Here is a 21,930-nt window from a genome sequence, read left to right as displayed (position 1 = left end):
GCTCTTAAAGGGGCCGTCGACAAATACAGAGCACCTCAACACCCTCTTAAACATTTTGATGTCTTATAAAATAGACTATCTAACTTGTTATTAGATTATGGTTTTGTGACGAGTGTTTAAAAAATAACACTAAAATTAAAAGTAATATTATAACAATATAAATGTAAAGGGAACCGGGTCGCCAATTTAAGATAATTGCTGTCACCTGGTCAAATAGGTAGGACATACAGTTGAAGCAAGTCTGAAAATGACCTCAGAAGCAGGTAATGCAATGCAATTTGACCAAATAAAATGTAAAATGCTATTTAATTTAAATCTCCACTTTTTGAGGTAGCTACAGATTTTAAAGATGTCCCAGTAAACAGTGAAGACATTTCAAAAGAACAACAGGTTTGCAAACCGTGCACATTAAGCCAAAGGTCTAAAGCAACCACTTCTTTTTGTCTATCTTTTTTACAGGCTCTTGCTGATGTTGAGAACAAACTTGGGGCTTTTTCTGACCGGGTAAAGTTGTGCTCCAAAATCCTGGATGACCTTAAGGATTTAAATGAGGTACTAGTGGTGAGTTTTTTGTTTTTGTTTTTCTTTTGTCATTTATCAGATATAAACATTTGAACTAAATATTAACCAAATATAAACTTTGAACTAACAATAAAGTCCATGTTTTACAGAGGAGATCTCTTCAAGATGTGACCTTGCCGCTACAGAAGTGACTAAGAGAATAAATGCTTTTAAAAATGTTCAATAAAAATGGCAATCGTATCAGTGATAAGGATAAGGTTTTATTATTATTACTATATTGCTCTCCATTCAGAAAGTTATTTAGTATATAACTTTGTACGAAACAAGCATAAGCAAACTTCTTCATATAATACATTCTTTAAAAATACAGATCCATAACAGTTTAATTCCTCACTCTTTGGGTGTAGGACATTTGTTTGAAAGCTTTGCTCAAACTGTTGGCTTTCAAATAAATGTCACCTAACTGGCTGAAATAACCAGATTGGGTAAACTCCAGAAAAGCATTCTCAGGCTGCAAGCCCAAAACTCTTCAAAAACATACACCAACAGCTGTAACTTGCAGTAACTGTAGTAACCAGTAAGTTTGAGATGACTGGTATAGGCTTTAAACAATGCTTTACCCAATACAATTCTTAAAACAGAATCATTCAATTACAAAAAACTCCTTCAAATAAGTAGGATGTATTTTCTATATGTTGGAGGCAAAACAGCACAATAAAGGATAACTGGTGCAACATTCATGGGAACAGTACTTGATGGAAAAACTACAAACCCCATAAACCACACTCAAAAAGTGTCAAGGATGAAATCCTTGACATGGAAAATCAAACACAGTAAATGCACTGGAAAGGCAACATCTGCCACTGACATCCTGCATAAAATCATAAGAAGCATTGAATAAGGAAATATCTTAAACGGCAGTTTACACACTGAATGCCACTCGTAAATTGCATAGTTTTTTTTTTTTTTAAACAAAAGCATGTATAGGTAGCATATGGCAGTAAATCTAAATGAATCTATGGATTAAACTGAAAAAAAAAATCATGCATTTCAGGTTAGAGTGAATACATTTAAACTCAAATGTACACATGTTCCACTATTTTTACAATATTTCAGTGAAGCTTTGTTATGAGTTGTTAAAAGGAATGGTCTGAGACTAGTGTAGTGGCAGACTGTCAAAGGCAAAACGGCTCAAAGAACAGTTCTGTCGTAAGGCCTTGTAACTATAGGAAGGGACTCTATTCTTGTCAATAACAACAATAATTTACTTAAACTAAAAAAAATAAGAAAAAGCTAAGAGCACGAGATTCCCAAATGTGAAATATAGTTGCTGTTTTAAGCAAGTACACTCTTGAAAAACTGGAAGGAAAATGCAAAGATTGGGGGATACATTTTCTCCAACCTCAAACTAGAAATTCAAAAGTCTATACAAAAATACAAACTCTACAGTAATCTACAAGTTCTCATATGTATACACTAAAATGTACTCTATTTACACGGTCACCAGGACACCATTTGAATTGCTACTATACAGCAGTTTTACAAAAGTCTGTAGTGGTGCTGCATGCAATCTAACAAGCTCAGATTACTCTTGTAGCAAGTTAGTGTGCAACATACAGGGAAGAGTGCAGCTAAACATAGGGCTACTACAGGTGGAGATACTGATGTCAGAGACTCAAATGTGGGGAGCTGTATTGGTAATGACCAATGCATCCCTGAGAGGGCCATGGCCCTGAACAACAGGATGATGTATACTGGGCTTTTCCATGTGGATGGATGTGCAGTCTACTAAAGGTGTCTCTTAGATAAATTTGCTTTCAGCAACTCAAAACAGAAATCAGTAACAAACAAATAAACTATACAAGTGATTTGAAATAAATTAATATATCTTCTGCTGTTTAAAAATAACGCTATTGCTAGAAATAAATGAAAGAATTAATCATTCAAATAAATTAACACATACAACTTTAAATTAGCATTCAGTTAGGCGATTGAAGTACTATCAGATTAATTTCACTTTAAAAAAGACAGGCAACTGCAATCACAGGTTCTTCTTCTGATGAGTATATCACCTAACACAGTTTACAAGTATACATCACATTTTATGGTCCAAGATCAAATCTCGAAGGGCTAGGAGTTGCCAAACCCACTGAATGTTGGGAGATGTACTTTGTAGAATTCCACAAATATACAGTGCATTCTGGCCAGTTGCATACCAGCTTAAATAATTGCTAGAACCCGTGGTACAGTACAAAGATACATTGAAATACATTGCTTTTCCTATTCAGGCTTTACCTTTTGTTAGGAAAATGGAATTCCTAATCAGTGCTTAGACAACACCAAAATTATATTTAAACTAAAAGGTGTTATGTACACTTTCTTTATATACTCTGTCAAACAGTTTACTTTCCCTCTGCATTAATAAGCATTGCAAAAATCTCACAACACAAATCTAAAATGATTTCAGTGAGACAACAGAAACTATTCAATTTGCATGAATATGGTGTTCACAACATTACAGATCGAGAACAGAACCCAGTGCAGATAGGACTGTATGCTGCACACTGTACAGGAGCAGAGGGGGCGTCACTGAGGAACATGACTGGGGATGTGGGTGTAATGGAAGCCTGCACTTGAGTGGGAGCAACAGAACACATGGAGCTGTTTAGGCGTTACCATCAGCGGTCACGTTCATGTCCTGAGCCACCAGCAGCAGGGCCTCTAGGTTCGCTGCTGACTCTGGACTGTGCAGGGAAAGGTAGTCTGACACATCCATGTTGCCTAAGCTACTAGATGATGCAGCACTGGTGGCGGTGGCACTGGTGCTCACTTGAGTGGGCATAGAGGAAGAAGAGGACGAAGAAGAGGAGGAAGAGGAGGCTTTCTGTCCCACTGCGGCAGAGTCTGAGGCTGGTCTGGATAGGCAGCAGGACGTTGGGGGGGTGGGCTTTGGAGGCTCTACAGGAGGAGGCTCTGTGGGAGACTGCCGCGCTGGAGCGGACACAGGGGACACGCTCTTTACACTTTTGTCCTTTACTGAGTCTCGACAGGCACACTGACACTGGCATGACTCTTCCTGTTTGATGATGATAACAGGAAGACTAAGGCCAATCTGCTGCACTGAGCTACCTGGAATGAAAAAACAAGTCCAAACATTAAGATGTGAGCATAGGTAAAATTAAACTTTGATTGTCTACATAATAATATTGTGTATAATATTTATTTTTCTTTTGTAGATACATTTTTGCCTGGTCTGAACATAAAACATTTAAAGAATGTTTTAGCACATTTTTGTTGGACTGACATGAAAATTATTTTACTAAAAGTATATATATATATATATATATATATATATATCAAGATATTCATTTTAATGTCTAATTCAAAGTGGTGCCTTTATACAGCAACTGACTTGACTCACCAGCATTACCACCCACTGGTATTGCAGTAGTGAAGAACACTTTTTCTACTTTTGGACCTCCTTGGTGTTGCTGTACAAAAATGCAATGTTTAGTAGAGAAAATTACATATAAAAGACACAATGAAAGATAGGCCACTCACTGCTTGATCGGGGTTTTGCTGACTGTTGGCCGCACTGCTGAGGATCCACTGAAGGTTTTGGTCGGACATGACCAGACTGGGCTGCAGCAGGTTCTGTGTGGGAGCAATAGTGATGGCAGCCTGAGTGGAAGCCACAGGACCAGAGGATGACACAGGTGGGGAGTTAGTGGCCAAAGGCACAGGCTGGGTCTGGGTTGTACTGGATGCTGTTGTGGAGAGAGCAGAGACAGGCAGAGGGGCCGGGCTACTGCTCTCAGGCTGCAGGAATGTGGACTGGAGTGCCACAAACTGCTGTGAAGTAGCTAGGTTTGGGGCAGAAGTCTGAACAGGCACATCTGAAATCTGTGGTTTTATTTGGATGTACGGGCTTGTTGGAGCAGAGCAAACAGTAACAGGTGCTGGGGCATGAGTGCACCCTGAAATGGCAGAACAAGACACATCAGTGACTCGGGGCTGGGCAGAGGTGTCTGTGCTGAGCGCCTCCGTTACTGTCTCTGTAGGAGAAACAAACCTTCAAATTATTATACCTTTATTTAGTATTAACCAGGGTTAGCCATAGCACAAGAAATTCTGAGCCTTACCACAGGGATGTGTTTGTTCATGACTGACACTGTTCTCTGGGCTCTGGAACATGAGCTCAAAGATTTTTATAGGGGTCACATTGTTGAGTTCCTGTTATTAAAATACAAATGAAACTAAATATTACTTTCACCAGTTGTAAAATATTAAACAAAGCAAGACAAACCCGTACATTATTGATGTTCTCTCGCAACTCTGAGTCTGTTGAAATGAGGCTTAAGTCACTGAGGCAGAGTGAATGATTTGCATCCTGCAATTGAAAGTAAAATCCTCAAATTCTCAGTAAAAGACATCTATTTGGGCACACTATATTTTTGGAACTGAGTCTAAAAGAAACTCACTTCAGAGTGTGGGTGGATGAGGCTGCCACCAAATGGCTGTCCTTTGTCATGACCACGGATGTGACTCTTCAAGCTGTATTGGCTGCTGAATGTTCTTTCACAACCATCGCTGGGGCAGTTGAAAGGTTTTTCTCCTACAAATACATTAAATTATTACTTCAAGAAAGATAAATCAGTTTTTAAAAGTATTTTGACAAATACCTGTGTGGGTCCGTACATGTGTTTTTAGGTGGTGACTGGCTGCAAATGCTTTCCCACAGCCATCATGATCACACCTGGGGTTAGGAGAATGGTATATTTCTTATCACATTAGAAGAGTCAGATTGTGACCTAAGCAGCCATGTGAAAGCTCACCTGAATGGCTTTTCCCCTGTATGCGTGCGGATGTGCTTTCTCAAGTCGCTGAGTGTGGTAAAGTACTTTGTGCAGCCCTCTGATTCACAGTTGAATGTCTTGCCTGTGTGAAGTCTCTGGTGTGCTTTTAGTCTGTACAAGCAAAATATTGTTTTTGTTATTACAAAGGGCTTTAAGATAAAATACAGAGTAAAAAAAAAACAAAAAACAGTGACAGTAAAAAACAAGAGCAAGATCTCACGTAAGTGGGAAACAATGGACAGTGGGGTGGTAGAATCGTCATGGTGAAGACTACACTGGACCTTGTTTCCATCTACTATAAGCAGGATAAAGTGGGAGCTAACGGCTAACAGTTAAGCTAAGAAAACAAACAGCAATGCAATTTATTCTGATATTACATTACTTGTTAGATTGATGAGTCCAACTTAAAGTCTAGGAAGTTGGACCCAATTAATTACAGATGCTGATCAGCTATAAACATCTGCTCTTAAATTATGTCTACATAATTAATACCGCTGGTAGAACTTCTCTCACTTAACACCATGTGTTATCTTCATTTTAGTAAAATTTAGTTCATTTTATACATAGCCATTTTTTTTTTGTATTGGTGCATACCAACATAGGTTGATTGGTTAATCACCTGTAAGTCCCGCCCCTTCTGAGGTCTGAGAAAAGAATCCAGACTTTTTGATTCTACAGTTTTATCATTTTTAATATCGTTATAAAAAAAATCTTGAATTAATAAAACAAGATGAAATGAAAACAAATAGGAAGTGTCAGACAGGGGTACCTGTAGAGAGTGTTGAAAGCCTTCTCACAGCCCTGCACATCACACTCAAAGGGCTTCTCCTTGGTATGCACGCGCACATGGATCTTCAGGCTGTATGACGTGAGAAAGGCCTTCCCACAGCCCTGCTGGTTACACACAAAGGTGTACTCTCCTCTGTGAGTCTTCTGGTGCGTCCGCAGGTTCCCTGCTGTGCTGTATGTCCGAGTACAGCCCTCAAACATGCACTGGTACCTTTTCACCTGGACACAGCACATTAGACACAGCACATTAGACACAGCACATCAGACTGAAGTACAAACTCAGGAAAGAATTATCTAGATTTATCAAAGAGAGAGATACCAAAGACAAAATAAAGTGCTAAAATCTGCAGCAGTGACCGTCCCAGTCAGATGACTCACTCCCTTCCCAGCAGATACAGTAGTGTGGATAAATAGAATGACTAAACACCATTCAACACCTTCATTTTAACGGGTGCTTTAGCTCATTACCATGTACTGTCATGTCATGATGATATCAACTCAAAAAGATAGAATATTCTCCTCAGCATCAGTACAAATCCACCAGTACAATGATAGAATGGCCACTGTCCATTGCATGGGGCACTCTTGTTTTGTCTGTGTAGGCACAGCCCTGAGGTTATGTGTGCACACACACACAATCCCCGTTCTTTGTACAGCAGCACTACCTCACAACACACACAAAGCGACAACGAGGAAGCTCGTGGTGGAGAACTGCTATTCTCTGCAATTGTTATTTCTGTGAACTGCTGACCACACCATCTTCAGACATGTATTTTAAACTCAAACAATGGCATTAAAACTTCAGTCTTTTGATCATCACAAACACTGAGTGGATCAAATTGTAATAACATAAGTAAACCGTAAGTAACATGTTAGAATAAGTACCTACCTTTTCCTTCTCTGCCATATGTAATAAAAGAATGAAAACACTCAAGGCTTTCTGTTTCATTCTTTCACTATTACTCATCGAGGACAATGCCATTAAAGCAAACATATCCCATGAAATAGTTTTACACGTGGAGTTTGAGCTTGTAACTGAATCTAATAACTAAATCTCATAACAGCACCAAAACAAAGCGCATGGAAATTTACTTATAAACAATAAACAATACAAGTATATCTGTAACACCTTAGGCCTTGAATTGTGTCTATTACATCAGTGTGATGCAGCAACAGATGAAGTAGTTGAACTTTACACAACCATATTTAGTATAAAATGAACTCATGATTCTCACCTCTCGCAGCTTGGTCTCTGGACATTCTGAGTGCAGGGTTAGCGTGGCCCCCTCAATGTTGCGTGGCATAGGAGTGGAGCCAGGGTTAATAGTAAACTGGATCTGGTCCGCAGAAATGGTGTGGTGCACATAACCCTGTGACATAGCATCAGAGTCCACCATGAAGGTCAGGGTTCCATCCTCCTCATCTCCTTCAGTGAGGAAGGCAATGCCATCTTCATCAGCACCACAGTGGCCCTCCTCCTCGCCCTCCTCGTCCAGCCGAATAGGGTCTCGCTCAATTAGCACTGTGGTTCTGTCATACACCCGACCAGAGGAAGAGCAAGGTTCCACAATCAGGTCATCTTCTTTGTCAAAGTGGATCTTGTCTTCCTCTTCCTCATCTTCCCGTCCCAGAGAATCCACCTCCACCTCAAAGTACATGGACGCCTCCGTATGAGGGCCATTCTCACTCATGGTCCCTGGTGCACTCCGTTCTCCCAGCAGGATTTCACACACACAGTAAAGCCTTACAATCCTAAAAGAACATATCAGAACAAAGTGTTGTTTACTGCATTCATTCATTTATATGATTGAAGATGTGTTGACATTAACATAGAGAGCACTAATCCATCAAGAGATTTGTGGAACTCTTGTGATGTAACTGACAAGCAATACACAATAAAAAAAAAAAGGCATGGGAAATAAAACACCATTTACAGATTTCAGTAAAGAGTTGCTTTTTAAAGGTTTGCTTCTGTAATACCAAAATTCAAAGGAGTGGTTTCTTGGCTAACACGATTCTCCAGAACATTCTCAATGAATTGCATAATTCCAATGTAAATAAAATCAGATCATCCATCCAAGACATACAAATACCAAATTTGAGTGTTTTTGATCTATGGCCAAATGTCATGTGAACCTCACAACAGGCAGTAACACGTAATAAACATACTGGTTATTCAAAGCTCTAGCTACATCCTTACTATGATCGTAGTATGAAGGAATTTATTATCGAAAATGCAACACGATTTGTTTTCGTAGATGTGCACTTGCATACACAAAACAAACCCATATATTTACAGATGTCAAACGTTGCTTTCCACACAGAATTTACTTTTAACCGTCTTTTATCGGGAGCTGTTGTGCTGCTTACCAAAAAGATAAGCTATAACGCTAGCTTCAAATGTCAAATAGCAGTCGATTTGTCCCAAGGCTTAACTCCTGAACATCCAAGAATTAAATTTACTTTGTCAACAACGCCCGTGTGCCATACTTTGAGTAGCTGAGAGTCAAAGCCAATTCATAACAGGCAAATTAGCTCAGAGTAAGTCAAAACACTTATTTTTGTCCATTATGTGCTCAAGCATACCGCGGCTAGCTAGTCCCTAGCTGCTCAGTTAGCAACGAGAGGCTAGTGCCTCTGGCTAACCTACTGTCGATATTCGAGATTCCTGTGCCATCAAAGCAGGCGTTTGGTCTTTGCTGACTAGAATAAATGGTTAAACCATTACGATTCGCCTCCTAAAGTCACTGACAGCCTTGTTTACCTGTGTGGACAGCGAAGCCTCCTTCGCTGTTCGGATGTTGGGCACTTTCCTCCTGTCTCCTCCCTCTGTTACGTCACAAGCACGATGTTCCAGATGGATTATGGGAATGTGATATTTTAGTAATAAAAACAGTCAAAACTTAAAACAACAACTTTTATCATTTTTATACAAAACATTTTGCTGAAATGTGAAACATTACAATACAAATGATCTGTTTAAATAAACAATACAATAAAATATTTGTTTTTCCTACATTTTCATGATTTACAATAAATCTGAGTATAAGTAAGGTTCAAATATATTTTATAAGTTACAGTTACATTTATATTTAAAGAGCTATCAAAAAACATGTAAACAACATAAATTTTATTTAAAATACTGGACTTTAGTGTTCATCTTCAGTACATCAAGAGGGCACAGCCTTTATTGGGACGAGCCATGGACCAAGAAGTGCTGGAAGAACTCTTGGGTCTTACGCTTTTCTGTAAGATCTTGCTTTGTCGGAGACCGTAGGATCAACGATGCAAATATAGTAGCTATAAATATCATACAAAAATGTTACTTGTAATACTACTTGTCATACTACTTGAAGTAATGAAATTACTTACTCAATATGTTGACGTCTAATCGATTCTGAGCTGAATTCTTTAACAATTCTCTGAGAAAGGCAGCTATATAGTTGAACACATTCTGATGGCACTGAGGTAGCATGGAAACAACCTAAAAATATGTATATTTTTAGGTTAACAAGGTCAAAACATCAATTTGAGTGGCAGTTGTTGTATACCTTCACACACTGACTGGCATTGGCGCAGCATTCTAGGCACTGCTGGTAAAATGAATAGGGGACAACGGGCTCTGGTAAGGCATCCAAGAATAGAAGCAAAGCTTCTGCTACCGAGTGGTTACTTCCTGCTAATCGTCACTTGTTAAGGAATACAATTAATAACAATAAACATTACAGCACATCCATCCTGAAGGTCCTATGAAAAACAAGTAGAGGCCATGTAAAACAGGCAGCAGTTGAGATGTAACAGTGTAGAAAGGATACGCAGAGATTCTGGCATGCCTGTATCAAGGCAGTCCCTGATATCTGCAAATTCACTCCGAAGCCCAGGCTGTTGGAAAATATCTTCCTGTAAGAAAACACAGAAAATCAAAAAAGCAGTAATTAACCAATCTTTTGGTTTAAATGATTTTTGTATGTAATATATTTGTTTGTTTACATAAAAAACCCTAGTTATCTTATTACCTGTTTAATTGCATTGCGGAACAAATGATCAACCATCATCCACAGCTCTTTGGGGATATCAAGAGTTTTTTCTCCACTTCCCGTTTCTGGCATATTTAACTGTTTTAAAAATGGAAGAAATTATATTTCACATCAATGTCAAATGCAGGTTTATACTAATACAGATTCATCTTGAAATTAATATCAGGATCACTGCAACTAACCATATTATAGAGGGCATCCTGAGGCATGTCTTGAATGGGCTCTCTAATTTGGCACAATGATTTTATGGAGGTGCCATAGCAACTGGGCATATAGTTTCCAGTTACAGAGATGAAATAGTCCTTGCCCCTCTGCAAATGAAGCACTAGAATGTCCTCAATCTGCTGCTTGCCAGAGTTCAGATCAGAAGCTGTTGTGCGGTTTACAAAAATCTCAAGGTCGATTTCCACAGTGCCACCTAAATGTTAAAGAATATGAAGTAGCATAAAATATCCATACATCTCTCCGGTTAAAGAGGAGTAGATTATCTAGAAAAGGGTTCTGAACGTACCCTGAGCGATGAAACCTTTCGGGGGATTAGCAGTGAGCCATGGCTTGCAGTACGTTGTTTCATTTGGCTTTGGAATGAACTCGAACTGACATGGGACCTGCCCATCATTGAAGAGGCTCAGTGTTTCTGCCTGGTGCTGCATGAACTTCACATCTTTGAAGAGGAACTGAAATCAAACATGGGATTAACAACAGATACAAATGATTTATGATATGTTAAGAAAAAATATATGTAGTAACTAGACTTTACCTCACGCTTTGACAGTGTCACAGAAGGAATGCATTCATTCTCCATTTTGTCTATGTTTCGAACAATCTCTTCAAATGTTTTCTTATATGCATCTGCATTTACTCGTTTTATCTGTAGGACACAATTACACCTTTAGGATCACTTATCAGATGCAAAATGATGCATTGTAATAAAATAAATAAACAATAACATTTGTAATTTACCCCAATTACTAGCAAGGAGCTGACTGGTTTGTGGTCGCTGGTCTTTAGTGCCATATGACTTTTGTAATGTTTTTGCTTAATATTCTTCCCTTTCCATAAGATCCGGTCACACCACGCTGGCACACGACACTTCTCACTGAGGTTAGAGGGGATTTATTATTTATAATCACTGAAATGAGTTGAGGACACTCAACCAATGACATTGAAGTGTGTCAGTGGGCCATCCTTCAGTATTACCTGGTATCCCACAAGTCTGAGCCAGTGTCATATTTGTAGGTGGGCTGAAAATGGATCTCTCCCTCCTCAAAGCCAACAAATACAGCCTCCTCATCAATTTGTCGCTTGAGCTATGAATGAATAAAGCCAGTGTCATGAATCAGTATCATTATAGAAAAATATTAATCACAAAGTGGAGTCCCCATGGCAATGGAGTGGCTTACTACCTGGCTCACACACTGAGCAGTTTTTCAAACTTTTAGTTTTTTTAGAACAGTTTTTAATATCACATTATACGACTTTAACGAACTAACAAGTGCCACATGTGTAGTTCAAATTACAACACACAGGTAAGGGACTGTTGGATTTAGCATCCATGGAGAACATACAAAAGGTTAGCTAAGGAGATAGCTTATCAACATTTGCAATACTACAGGCTTTTTACACCATATGTAGCAACAAATGTGGCAGAGAATCTTCCAGAGGAAACACCTTGAGGGAATGAACCATTTCGTCACCAACCGAAACAACAGTGCAGAGTAAGAATGAGACCTTTGCAGTTGCATTCACCTGGTTTCCCCTAGACATTGTTGTGATACTGCAGGACATAAAAGAGGGACACTTTTGGCTCTTCCACTGGATCTGCAGACCCTACTTGACCAGTCCTCCTGTTAAACTGCACTGACACCTTTGACTGAGACACAAAAGCCACTGAGACATGCAGTGTAAATGTTGCTGCAGCAAAACCTGAATTTGCTGCAGGATCAATAAAGTATCTCTCGCTCTCTCTTTCTCTAATAATGCACTGGATTTACAGTACCTTACAAGACAACCAAATTGTTTTACGGTGCATTAGTCATTCATTTCAAACTCCGTGGTGACGAGCTACTACTGTAGCCACAGCTACCCAGGGTCAGACTGTTAGAAGTTAGGCTCCCCATCTATGCCATTCACACCTCCAACCACAACACACAACATACAACATACAACATACAACATACACACACACACACACACCCTTCATACTAGACAAGGTGGATGAGGTGTCTAGACTACAACAGAACTTGGTTAGAGCCTGAATCGATTCTCTGACCTTTGGGTTGAGGGCCAATATTTTATGTATAAATACCTGATCATAGTTGTGCAGTGTCTCAAAGTCCTTCTTGCTGATTAGGTCTTTTACATTATCAACATCAAGGTCACTTATTCTGTAGTTTAGGTCCCCTATCCACAGAACCACACTACAAAAAATACATAAAGATTATAAATTATTGGAAACATATGAAAATGTGTATTATAAAAATATAAGTCATGGAATCTTACTCGTGCTTCATGATTGTTAGTGACGGCTGTGTGGGGTCGAGATGCCGAAACTGAAGGCGACTGCATATGTCTTTGAAATCCTGATTACGTCGCTCATATTCCTCCGTGTGGGCAGCGAGGTGACAGTTAACCACGCAGATATCAGAGTTGTGAAAGTGAAAGCGGATTGCTACTGCACCCTTGTTCCCCTGTCAAGAAAGAGCAAATCCAGCTGCAAATGCAAATGCAATTTCAATCAATTATTGGACATTATATTTACCATTCTCCCCATGATACCAGTGCCCACTGTTTCAGCCTCAATATCAGAGATAAACTCTGCATGTTCCTTCTTTATGTAGAAGAGAAGCATAATGCCCACCAAGCGCACCAACTTCACCTGTAGGGGGTTAAATACAAACTGAAATAAATGTTGAGTGGATCATACCTTTTCATTAAAGTTTTCCCTGATAAGCTCTGAAGTGACCTTGCCAGCAAGGTGAATTCTCGTGATTTTCTTTCATACTCATGAGAATCCATCTTGTCAGGCTCCCATGTAGGGCCTGGGCCACCAGTGGGACGGAGTTTGGACGAATCACAGCGCCCAAGCGAACAAAAAACCATGGCAACACCAAAGGACATACTTCAACCTATTAAATTAAATATTAAATATTGACTTTTTTTAAAAACATGCAGATAAGGGCATTTGCAGACGAGAAAGAATTATAAGGTTTTCTTTCAACTGAATTAATCAAAGCTTGAGTTTCACCAAACAGCTTCAAAAATTTGTCTGAACATTCTAACATTTCCTGATCGCTTTCACTCAAAACTATAGAACTCAATTCAGAGAGATACACAAATGAATCAGACATTAGCCTGGTTAGCTCAAGTTAAGAACTTTTATTTTTTGCTGTGGCCTCATTTACTTTGCAAAACAGGGGAAGTAAAAACACTGACATTGCATTCTTTAAAATAGTAATATGTAAAACAAAAAAGATTACCTACCCAAAATGTTTAATTTAACTGAATGTAATTTACTAAACAAGCATCGTTCCGAATTAACAATGAAAAAAAGGGCTCTCTTACTAAAGCATACTTGGCCTCTGGATGTAGCCCCTCGGTCACTGCCTTTGTCCACTCCAGCTCTTTAGGGGTGTCACTGAAGAAGAAAGCCTCTTTGCTGAGGTCCAGCTCTTGGAAACTGTTACAGAGGAGGGAAAATGTTTTTAATGCGTGTTTGGTGAATCTGAAGTGTGAAATTTGATTTCTAAAAAGATTGTTTTTATACATTTGTTACAATAGAAGAACTGCAAATTTGGAAATACACTCATTTAATAAATCTACCATAACCTAACTTACCCAACACAATAAATGTCTGGAGGGTCAACAGTAGAGCTGAGCCATGGACTGAGACTTTCCTTTGGTGTTTGTCCATTCACATTGTATGTGCCAAGGAAAAAGCTGGAGGAGGAGAAGGCAAAGAAAAGAAAAATACAATCGATAGATAAAACAAAATATATTTTGCCAGCCCTGTTACACTGATATTGTGAGAACCCCACCAACTGGTTCTTGCCAGATTTTGTATATCACTGTTGAAATGATGAATGTTTATGACTTGAAATTAGGTCAGCTCAGGACAAGCAATTACCCAGCATGCATAGCAGCAAAACAAGGAAACACCAATCAGATGTTTCCAGTCCCCAAAAAACATAAACACACCCACACTGATTCACATGAACAAATTGGAGTTCCAATTTACCTCACTTCAAGCCTCAAGAGAAGGGGAGGAATCCCCTTGGGTAACGTAAAAACAAACATACATAACATAAACCTATATGTATATAAAATGAACATGGCTGGAAATAAATATTATGCATTTTTAAAATATTTCACAATATAGTGTGAAATGGAAATATATTTGCAATGATGTATTGAACATGTTGTAGCTTTACGTATGGGAGAAATATTAAATCAATAACACCAGCAGGGGGCAGTAGACCTTTCCCCAATACATAGAGCGTAACCAACTAAAACTATGCCCTTAAGTTTGATGGAACCAAGACTGTGGGACTGTTTTACTTAAAACATACTGAGAAAGGGGACCTGAATTTAGTACAGCTCTAAGAACACAGAAAAAGCAAACCCACAGATGTTGACTCATTCTATTGCATAACATTTCATGGATTAAAAATATGTAGGTACGATACATTTGGACAAACACGACCCAGTCTATCTAGAAACATTTCAAATGTTAAAAACAAATAAGGTCAGATGTCTATTATTATTACAACAACAGTAGAATCTACCATCTAAAAATCTTCCATGTAATTTTTTAAGTTGGATTATTTATAAACTATATGGAACTGTAAAACAATGTCAAGAAATGTTTAGCACAATGTAGTTATATATATGTGGGAATTTATATTAAGGAAGTTGCCAAGTATCTTAGCAGCTTCCTTAACTGTAGTTCTTGATCAATGTAAGCAAACTGACTTTCCAAAATCAAAATGATCTGATCATTTTGATGCCAATATCACCAATACAGTTGCTTTGGGTGAGAAATATTTAGATTATTTACTTCTGGATAAGCAATAGCAAAAAAAAAAAAAAAAATCCTTAAAGGGCTCAATTTTCTGAACTTGTATGTTATAATATTTCCTCATCACAGACATACCTGGAGTTGTGTTTTGTTAAATTCGCACATGTTTAAAAAACTCACAAATCCTGCATATTTAGGTTAAGGTCTTCCCTAAAAACGGAAATCACTCCCATTTCCAAATCCTACCTTGTGATGTGATAATACTTAAAGAGTTCCACTGTGTTTTTAAACTCCATACACCTTCATTAGAATAATTTGAATAATGTCAGCCTCTTTATGGTCATAGATAGATATATAGATATAGACATAGATATAGATGTAGATATAGTTATAGTCTGATCTATACAACTCAATGATGCTACGGTACCTGAATTCTTCCAGGTAGGTGTAAAGGTCCTCATTCTTCAGCAGCTCACAGCGGATAAGGTTGTCCCGCAGGCCGAACTGAGGCATGGCCAATATCTGAGCTTTGTTAGACGCCGTGTGGCTGGAGGAGCGCACCAGATCATCCCGGTCCTCCCGACTGGAGATGCCCTGACTGCACATCACAAAGGAGAAAAAGCAGTCAGGCATGGTTACAGACAGAACCAGACAGAAACTGTAATGCCAATGTCGAGTGGTTTTCCTTTCCCAAACAGAAGTGGAGAGCCATTAGTGAAAAGCTTCTCTACTGAGAGTATAAAACAAAAGATGGAGCTTTGAAGAGACATGACAGTTGCTCCAGTTAAACACTCAAATGTTGAGCAGAATAACAAGGCTACACAGAGAAGAGCTATTTCTGTTTGGTCGATATAGTATAGAGGGCAGTAAGGGACAAGAAATCTAAGACCATTCACTCGGAAATGTTCCAGGAATATGCTGTAACTTAACACCACTCTGACAACTTTAATTAGGTTATATAGGGCATATTCTGTTGTTAATTTTCTGTGTACATTTTCTAATACTTTAATTACCCGTCTTGGCTTGAAGATATTTGAGACTTCTGTAGATCTCCGTTAGAGTTGGAAGCCTTTTCTTTTTCAACAGCTCCCTTTTGGTCCGATGTTTTTCCTGATGAAAAAATAAGGAACTGTTCAAGATACAAATAAGACCTTATTATATCTGATTATAGATTACACAAATCATGAGTAGACATTCTTATAGATTTTAAAAAAAAAAATCCACAACAGACAGCCATGAACAAAGTCAACAAGACAGAGTACATTGCAAAGAGTAGGACAAGTTGTTAAGCTACAAAAGTAACAGCGTATACCACAACATGCAGTAACCACAACGTGGAGGACAATGACTCATCTATACCATATGGCTTTCACTTTATCATTCATTTGAATTGAGTCCTGTTTAGGAAATGACATATTTTAAATAATAGCCATGACACTATTACATAAACAGCTGTGAATCGTGTAGTCAAATGAACTCATGCAATTAACATAGATTCAGTCTGCTATGTCAGCTACTTTATATTGACAGTTGACATTTGATCTTTCTGATGACTCAAAGATGATAAGCGCGATAATATGCAGTGTGAATGCCCAACACTTGTGGTCTTCGTGCACCAGTTTTGTAACAACTTTCAAACGTGAGTGAGATCCAAGTTAAAAATGAAACATAGGGAGGAGAAAACCTGCAATTAATCTGCAGAGTCAGGGACCCTGTTGTCTGGTCATTAGACTGTGTGTGGACACGCTTTGCGGAAGGCTACAGTTTGTGCATTCTAAGTAGCTGGGTTTTATAGCCAAGTGTGAAGTATGAGACAGCATGAACACTGTTTCTTGCAGCTTCGTGGTGAATAGAGTGGGCAGTTGAGAAGAGATAAGTTTTGAATAAATTACATAAAAAAGCTACTAAAAACTTCTATAGTCAATATTGCATTTAAGATGCAGCTTAAATGGGTTAGAACAGTTTGCTATATCATTGGCAGCTAAAAGTATGAGCAAACTGTGAAATTCTTAAAAAGAGTAAAAGTAGATGCACTGTTACAAAAGACTTGATTAGCACCTGAGCTCCAAATTTCACAAGCAAATATTAACAATGAATCATAAACAGAGTAGGAAAGTAGCTTAGACACTGTAGAGCATATTCTACATTCCTACCCATGTAATAAGCTTAAGACCAAGCCAATGAAAATGTATAGTACTAACATAAAGTATACTGCTTATTGGTGTCCATCTGTGGGTTACCATAAGTGCTGAAATAATTAAGTGTTAGTGTGAATGTTCCGCAACAGCTACTACAGTTTCTCAGAAATTGCTCAAGTTCCACTTTAAGTCGATTCTCCATTAATAAATAGCACAAAGTAAAACATATTAAAGGGCTATGTAGATCTCTTTCAGTTTTGACCAGAAAATTCATAGCTTTAGTTTAGAGAAAAAAATACATAATGAGGAACACATGACTAAGCACAAAGTGAACAAAACTAAAACAAAGTATAGGTGCACAGAATTTTCCCCCAACAATTTCAATGGCTACATGCAAAACGTGGTAAGTAAAGCAGCTTCTCATTACAAGCACTGCAATCAATCTCAGCGTGGCTATGCATAAAAGAGCAATAGCCTATTTACAACAACAGGTGTGTCGCTAGGTTTACATGAGCATACTAGTAGACCTCATTTGTATACATTAGCTACGGAATTGCTAGCAAAACCCACACATCTCTCCCAAAATCGCATGCAAATTCATTCTTGCTAACACCCACATGATTAAGAGTGCTGATAATCGCTCGGAAACGTGGAACAACCTGTGGACTCTTCTTTCTTTCTCCTACCTGGCGATCATTAAGCTATGCCCTCTCGAGCTAAATAAACTAGCCTTGTTAGCATTAGCCGATAGCAGCTAAAGTCGTAGCATCTTAAATCCACATCAATTCTTCTACGAGCTCAAGAATACCTATGTGCTAAATATGTCATAATACAAGAATGTTCTTCATACCAACGTCTTTCACCGCCCTAGACATCTCCCCGTACCGCTCCCTATCATTGTGTGTGCAAGTGCAATGTCCACTTTGTATGAGACCTGCCCATGCTAATGTGATGATGGGAGGAGTCTGCATGCATGCCCCTCTCTGGCAGCAGTGCGAAAGATAAGGGACCCTAAGCAAAAGGTAAAGCAACAAGAAATCTATAAAAGCCATCAAATGTAGGCTTATGTATATGGGCTATTTACATTTGACTTCACAGTACAGGCCAAATATTAATAAATGAATACCTTTGCAAAGTATAGGGAATAATTTTATACTCAGTTTTGAAAAGATTCAGTGTTCATCACACCTCAAGTACTCACCAGATTTTCTCCTTTGACTGAGCCTCGTAATCTTTGAGCCAAGGGGAGCAAAAGCCTGCGTAACACTTCCTGGCCCTTTGGTGGGTTTCTGGTATTTGTCAAGCCACTCAAACTTGGGCACCTGGGCAGAGGCTTTGCACACATCTAGAATAAAACAGAGATACCAAATGTCAGATAATAGTAATGCATTGATCTTTTGTGGTGCTTCCATTTTGTCTCCTTATTATAGGGTTTTGGCTAACAACTTTGTCAAATTTGAGCTATTCATCATACATAAGCTATATGCCTTCTTGTTCTATGTATTCCCTTTAACCCAACAAATCTCAGAACTACATGGAACAAAGATGCTCAAAGATGCATTGATGTTATTTTTTCATTCACTGTCCAGTGACGGTACACATACTGCCCTGAGGCTGACAAACATGCAAGGGCTACCAGTACAAGAAGTATCTCACAACAATATAGTGACCCAAAACATGAATCTAAGCAATGCCATTAATGTCTCATCTCAACAACATAGAGTTAGCTATCATACCTTTAAAGCTTAAAAAAAACATTTAGGAAAAGCAAAGCAATTGGTGCCACAAACATCTATGGAACTTCCTGTAGAGTATGAATGCCAGAAAGAATGCCACACATCAGCTTTCTCAAGATAGCTATTTGTGACTCACGTTTCAGTTTGTATACCAATAATAGTACATCTTATTTTTAATTTCTCTACCTAAACTAAGAGTAACTCGTCAAACTGTTAAACTATTTTCTTATCCAAGATAAGATGGTCAGGAACAGTTCTAAGCAAAACATATAACCAAATACATTTATAAAAAATGCCTACCTTGAATCTTTTTCACACTCTGGCGCTTGACAACAGATGCTAGATTACTTGAATGTTCCATCCTTTGTATAACTCTCTAGGACTTTTTGTTGCCCATCATCAAGCAACATTTTAGTTTGTATCCATATTTTTGTAGAGCACGCTGAACAAAACCTGCTTAGGGTTCTACACATTCCTAAAAAAAAACAAAATGTAGACCTACTAATTCTTTAAAATTAATTTTAAAAAAATTGCGAGGAAATCCAAAGATCTTAAGAGACATTTTTTCCAAATAGTGTTTCTTTCGTTTCCTTTAGGCAAATGTTTGCTGCTACACTCACCTACTCACACCTTCAAACTCCTCCTTCTTTTGGAGTTTACTTGTCACCATGTGATGTCTTCAGAACATTCAGTCAAACCAAACTGAGGCAATATCAATACTATCTTAGCCCAAACATTGCACACATAATATTTTAATAACAACGGTGAATGTAATTTAAGTTTGAAATACTCAGGAAATAAACGTAAGTTCATTATGCAACCTCGAGGCATTGCTTGACTTGTTCTGCCGGTTTCCTGCTGATGGGTAATTCAGATAGTTTGTTCTATTTTGTCAGCAGGTGCTTTCTGTATGTAGTTGTAACAATCAAGACTGGTGGTGTAGTTATTACAGAGTTTTGAAAATTCTTATATATTGGTCACCCTAAATGTAGCAGTGTAATGATGATTTATTTGATTATGTCCAACCCTAAACTCACAATACTACATACCACTCCAGGCTCTGTTGATCTCACTGAGGAAGAGGCGTGACTGGGACCCAAAAGGAAGTCGGAGCTCCACTTCATATTCTAGAAAGCTTATTCTTATTCTTGTGTCAGCGCCTGTCAAAATATGCAGAGTATGCTTTAGTAGCCATAGCAACAACAAAACTCACATACAGTTTTGTTGTAACTTACCAACAACAGCGAGTTCTTCAGGGGAGGACACTTTAAAAACACATAATAACATCACATACAAACATAACAAGGTCAATGGTTGGGGCAGTGGGCTAGTTCCACTTCACCTTGAGCAAATGAAAGTAAATATAATAAAATATGAAAAACTCACCTTCTACAACTGCAAAGTCAGTTGATATTGGAATAATATCCTCTAGTGCAACATCATCAGCAGTTATGGCCATTCTCTTATGTCTGTACAAGAAGACTCTGCAAAACACCAGCATTGTAAGACATAAAGCCTACTTGGTTCAATGCTGTTTATTTAGTATTAATTTGAATTTAATCCAGATACAAAGAAAATTAAAATATACCATAAAATAAAATGTATTATAAGATACTCACGCATATTCCTTTCCTGATTCCACTAGCCCCAGCAGTCTACTTTCGGTCACATCATCACAGAGGATATCACATTGGACGGCATACTAAGAGTTAAGACACTAACAGCTGAATAGATTTTACACGTATCTAAAGAGTTAAGGCATAGATTAAGTAGATAATACACCATTTGTTTTTGTTTTGTTTAAAACTATTGTGGAGACCAAGAGAAAACTGAAAAATTAGTATAGAGCATAACATATTATAGGCTACATGAAAATGAAGGTAGACTACTATTCACCACCACTACAATACACAGGTACTTGTTTGGTATGGGTACTGTTACAAAAGTGCCATCTTGTGGCTCAGACACTTTACTACATCTTTTGACAAAAGACACGTCAAAAACCCCAAAGTGCTCGATGTGTCCAAAACTATAGAAAAAAAAGATGTAATCAGAAATTTGGATAAGTTAAACACACAATCTACTTTAGAGTATGCGTAATCTTAAACTGCAGATTACTGACAAAAATCAAACCAAGGATACTATACGGCAGCTTTCTTCCCTTTGCAAAGTTTCCTGAATAGCGACGGATTGGTCCATAGTAAAGACAATGATTTGACAGCTCTTCTCCCACGCTCGCAGTCTAAAATAGCCTGGAAGCAGCGGCGGTGTACCCTATACTTCCATGGTAGTAAAGGGAAAGACACGTGCGTCAAGAGCGCTGCCGAGGATGGACTGCATAATGTCACATAGTTCCCTTATCGATCCAGATGTGTTGTTGAACTTTTTCTTGTGGAGCTTCCTTCGCTAGCCCAGCCCGTCTCGAGCCGAGCTGCCACGCACTGAGTCACCAACGACGCTTTACGTCACGGAATGAGCTGCCAGGTTCGGCTGGGATTAGACCTCAAGGCACACAGCGGGGATTATATGTGAGGTGGATACAATCGGCTCTGCCAAATAAAGGCTGTGACCCTCGTGTACAAACAATCTAAATAAACAAAAAGTGAATCTGGACTACGACTCACTGGCAAACAAAACCGAATTGATTTAAGTTTAAATTAAATGACAGCATGGAATAAACTGCCTATATTGGCTACTGCATAAAATACAATATGCCTAGTAGTTCAGTTCCTATGTTGCGAATGCGAGAAAGAAACGTATATAATCAATTTTTTAAAGGCCCACAACTAGGCCTAGACCAGACTGTTGTTTGTTTTAAACATTATTATATTAAAT

At 38.4% G+C, this 21,930-nt stretch overlaps 2 protein-coding genes and 1 long non-coding RNA gene across 7 annotated transcripts; 1 reads left to right on the top strand and 2 right to left on the bottom strand.

Moving 5' to 3' along the window:
• Nucleotides 1-30: 30 nt before the first annotated feature.
• On the top strand, nt 31-762 carry LOC129411915 (uncharacterized). The gene is made up of 4 exons (XR_008633502.1): nt 31-263; nt 335-390; nt 460-561; nt 672-762. It is a non-coding gene; the product is annotated as an uncharacterized LOC129411915 (long non-coding RNA).
• Nucleotides 763-9,039, bottom strand: mtf1 (metal-regulatory transcription factor 1). Of its 2 annotated transcripts, none has more exons than XM_020940360.2 (11): nt 8,932-9,039; nt 7,403-7,919; nt 6,148-6,386; nt 5,358-5,489; nt 5,205-5,278; nt 5,004-5,137; nt 4,835-4,912; nt 4,665-4,755; nt 4,084-4,577; nt 3,944-4,013; nt 763-3,651 (listed from the first exon to the last, which is right to left on the bottom strand). In XM_020940360.2, exons 2-11 carry the CDS (start codon nt 7,856-7,858, stop codon nt 3,188-3,190), a joined length of 2,232 nt encoding a protein of 743 aa, XP_020796019.1. In that variant the 5' UTR covers nt 7,859-7,919; nt 8,932-9,039; the 3' UTR covers nt 763-3,187. The 2 variants fall into 2 exon arrangements, with proteins under 2 accessions (XP_020796019.1, XP_055020284.1); XM_055164309.1 differs by lacking the exon at nt 8,932-9,039 and adding an exon at nt 8,538-8,923.
• Nucleotides 9,040-9,070: 31 nt separating this feature from the next.
• Nucleotides 9,071-21,521, bottom strand: inpp5b (inositol polyphosphate-5-phosphatase B). 4 transcript variants are annotated; one of them, XM_055164306.1, is made up of 23 exons: nt 21,238-21,521; nt 20,715-20,794; nt 20,482-20,579; nt 20,331-20,360; nt 20,145-20,255; nt 18,561-18,704; nt 16,235-16,331; nt 15,649-15,819; nt 14,042-14,143; nt 13,769-13,883; nt 12,966-13,082; nt 12,707-12,894; nt 12,513-12,624; nt 11,405-11,514; nt 11,168-11,303; nt 10,965-11,075; nt 10,716-10,881; nt 10,387-10,622; nt 10,184-10,282; nt 9,983-10,067; nt 9,719-9,843; nt 9,540-9,651; nt 9,071-9,467 (listed from the first exon to the last, which is right to left on the bottom strand). In XM_055164306.1, exons 1-23 carry the CDS (start codon nt 21,292-21,294, stop codon nt 9,355-9,357), a joined length of 2,715 nt encoding a protein of 904 aa, XP_055020281.1. In that variant the 5' UTR covers nt 21,295-21,521; the 3' UTR covers nt 9,071-9,354. The 4 variants fall into 4 exon arrangements, with proteins under 4 accessions (XP_055020281.1, XP_020796069.2, XP_020796070.1 ...); XM_020940410.2 differs by having other exon boundaries at nt 9,719-9,846; nt 21,238-21,520; XM_020940411.2 differs by lacking the exons at nt 20,145-20,255; nt 20,331-20,360; nt 20,482-20,579; nt 20,715-20,794; nt 21,238-21,521 and adding an exon at nt 19,396-19,673 and having other exon boundaries at nt 9,719-9,846.
• Nucleotides 21,522-21,930: the final 409 nt, after the last annotated feature.

The sequence above is a fragment of the Boleophthalmus pectinirostris genome, unplaced genomic scaffold (genome assembly GCF_026225935.1).
Source record: "Boleophthalmus pectinirostris isolate CB_2022bp ecotype Guang Dong unplaced genomic scaffold, ASM2622593v1 HiC_scaffold_6, whole genome shotgun sequence".
NCBI lineage: Eukaryota > Metazoa > Chordata > Actinopteri > Gobiiformes > Gobiidae > Boleophthalmus > Boleophthalmus pectinirostris.
Note: the sequence above shows the minus strand (reverse complement) of the source record. Positions and strands in the feature narration are given on the sequence as shown.

Coding starts and splice junctions, on each gene's coding strand:
- mtf1 (XM_020940360.2), bottom strand. CDS start 7,858: ATGAGTGAGAATGGCCCTCATACGGAGGCGTCCATGTACTTTGAGGTG. Junction 5,138..5,204: donor ACATGTACGGACCCACACAG/GTATTTGTCAAA, acceptor ATGTATTTGTAG/GAGAAAAACCTTTCAACTGC. Junction 4,578..4,664: donor TGAACAAACACATCCCTGTG/GTAAGGCTCAGA, acceptor TTTCTCCTACAG/AGACAGTAACGGAGGCGCTC.
- inpp5b (XM_020940410.2), bottom strand. CDS start 21,294: ATGGACCAATCCGTCGCTATTCAGGAAACTTTGCAAAGGGAAGAAAGC. Junction 13,083..13,768: donor CAGAGGCCAAGTATGCTTTA/GTAAGAGAGCCC, acceptor AACCCCCTACAG/GTGAAGTTGGTGCGCTTGGT. Junction 11,515..12,512: donor CACTGCACAACTATGATCAG/GTATTTATACAT, acceptor ATTCATTCATAG/CTCAAGCGACAAATTGATGA.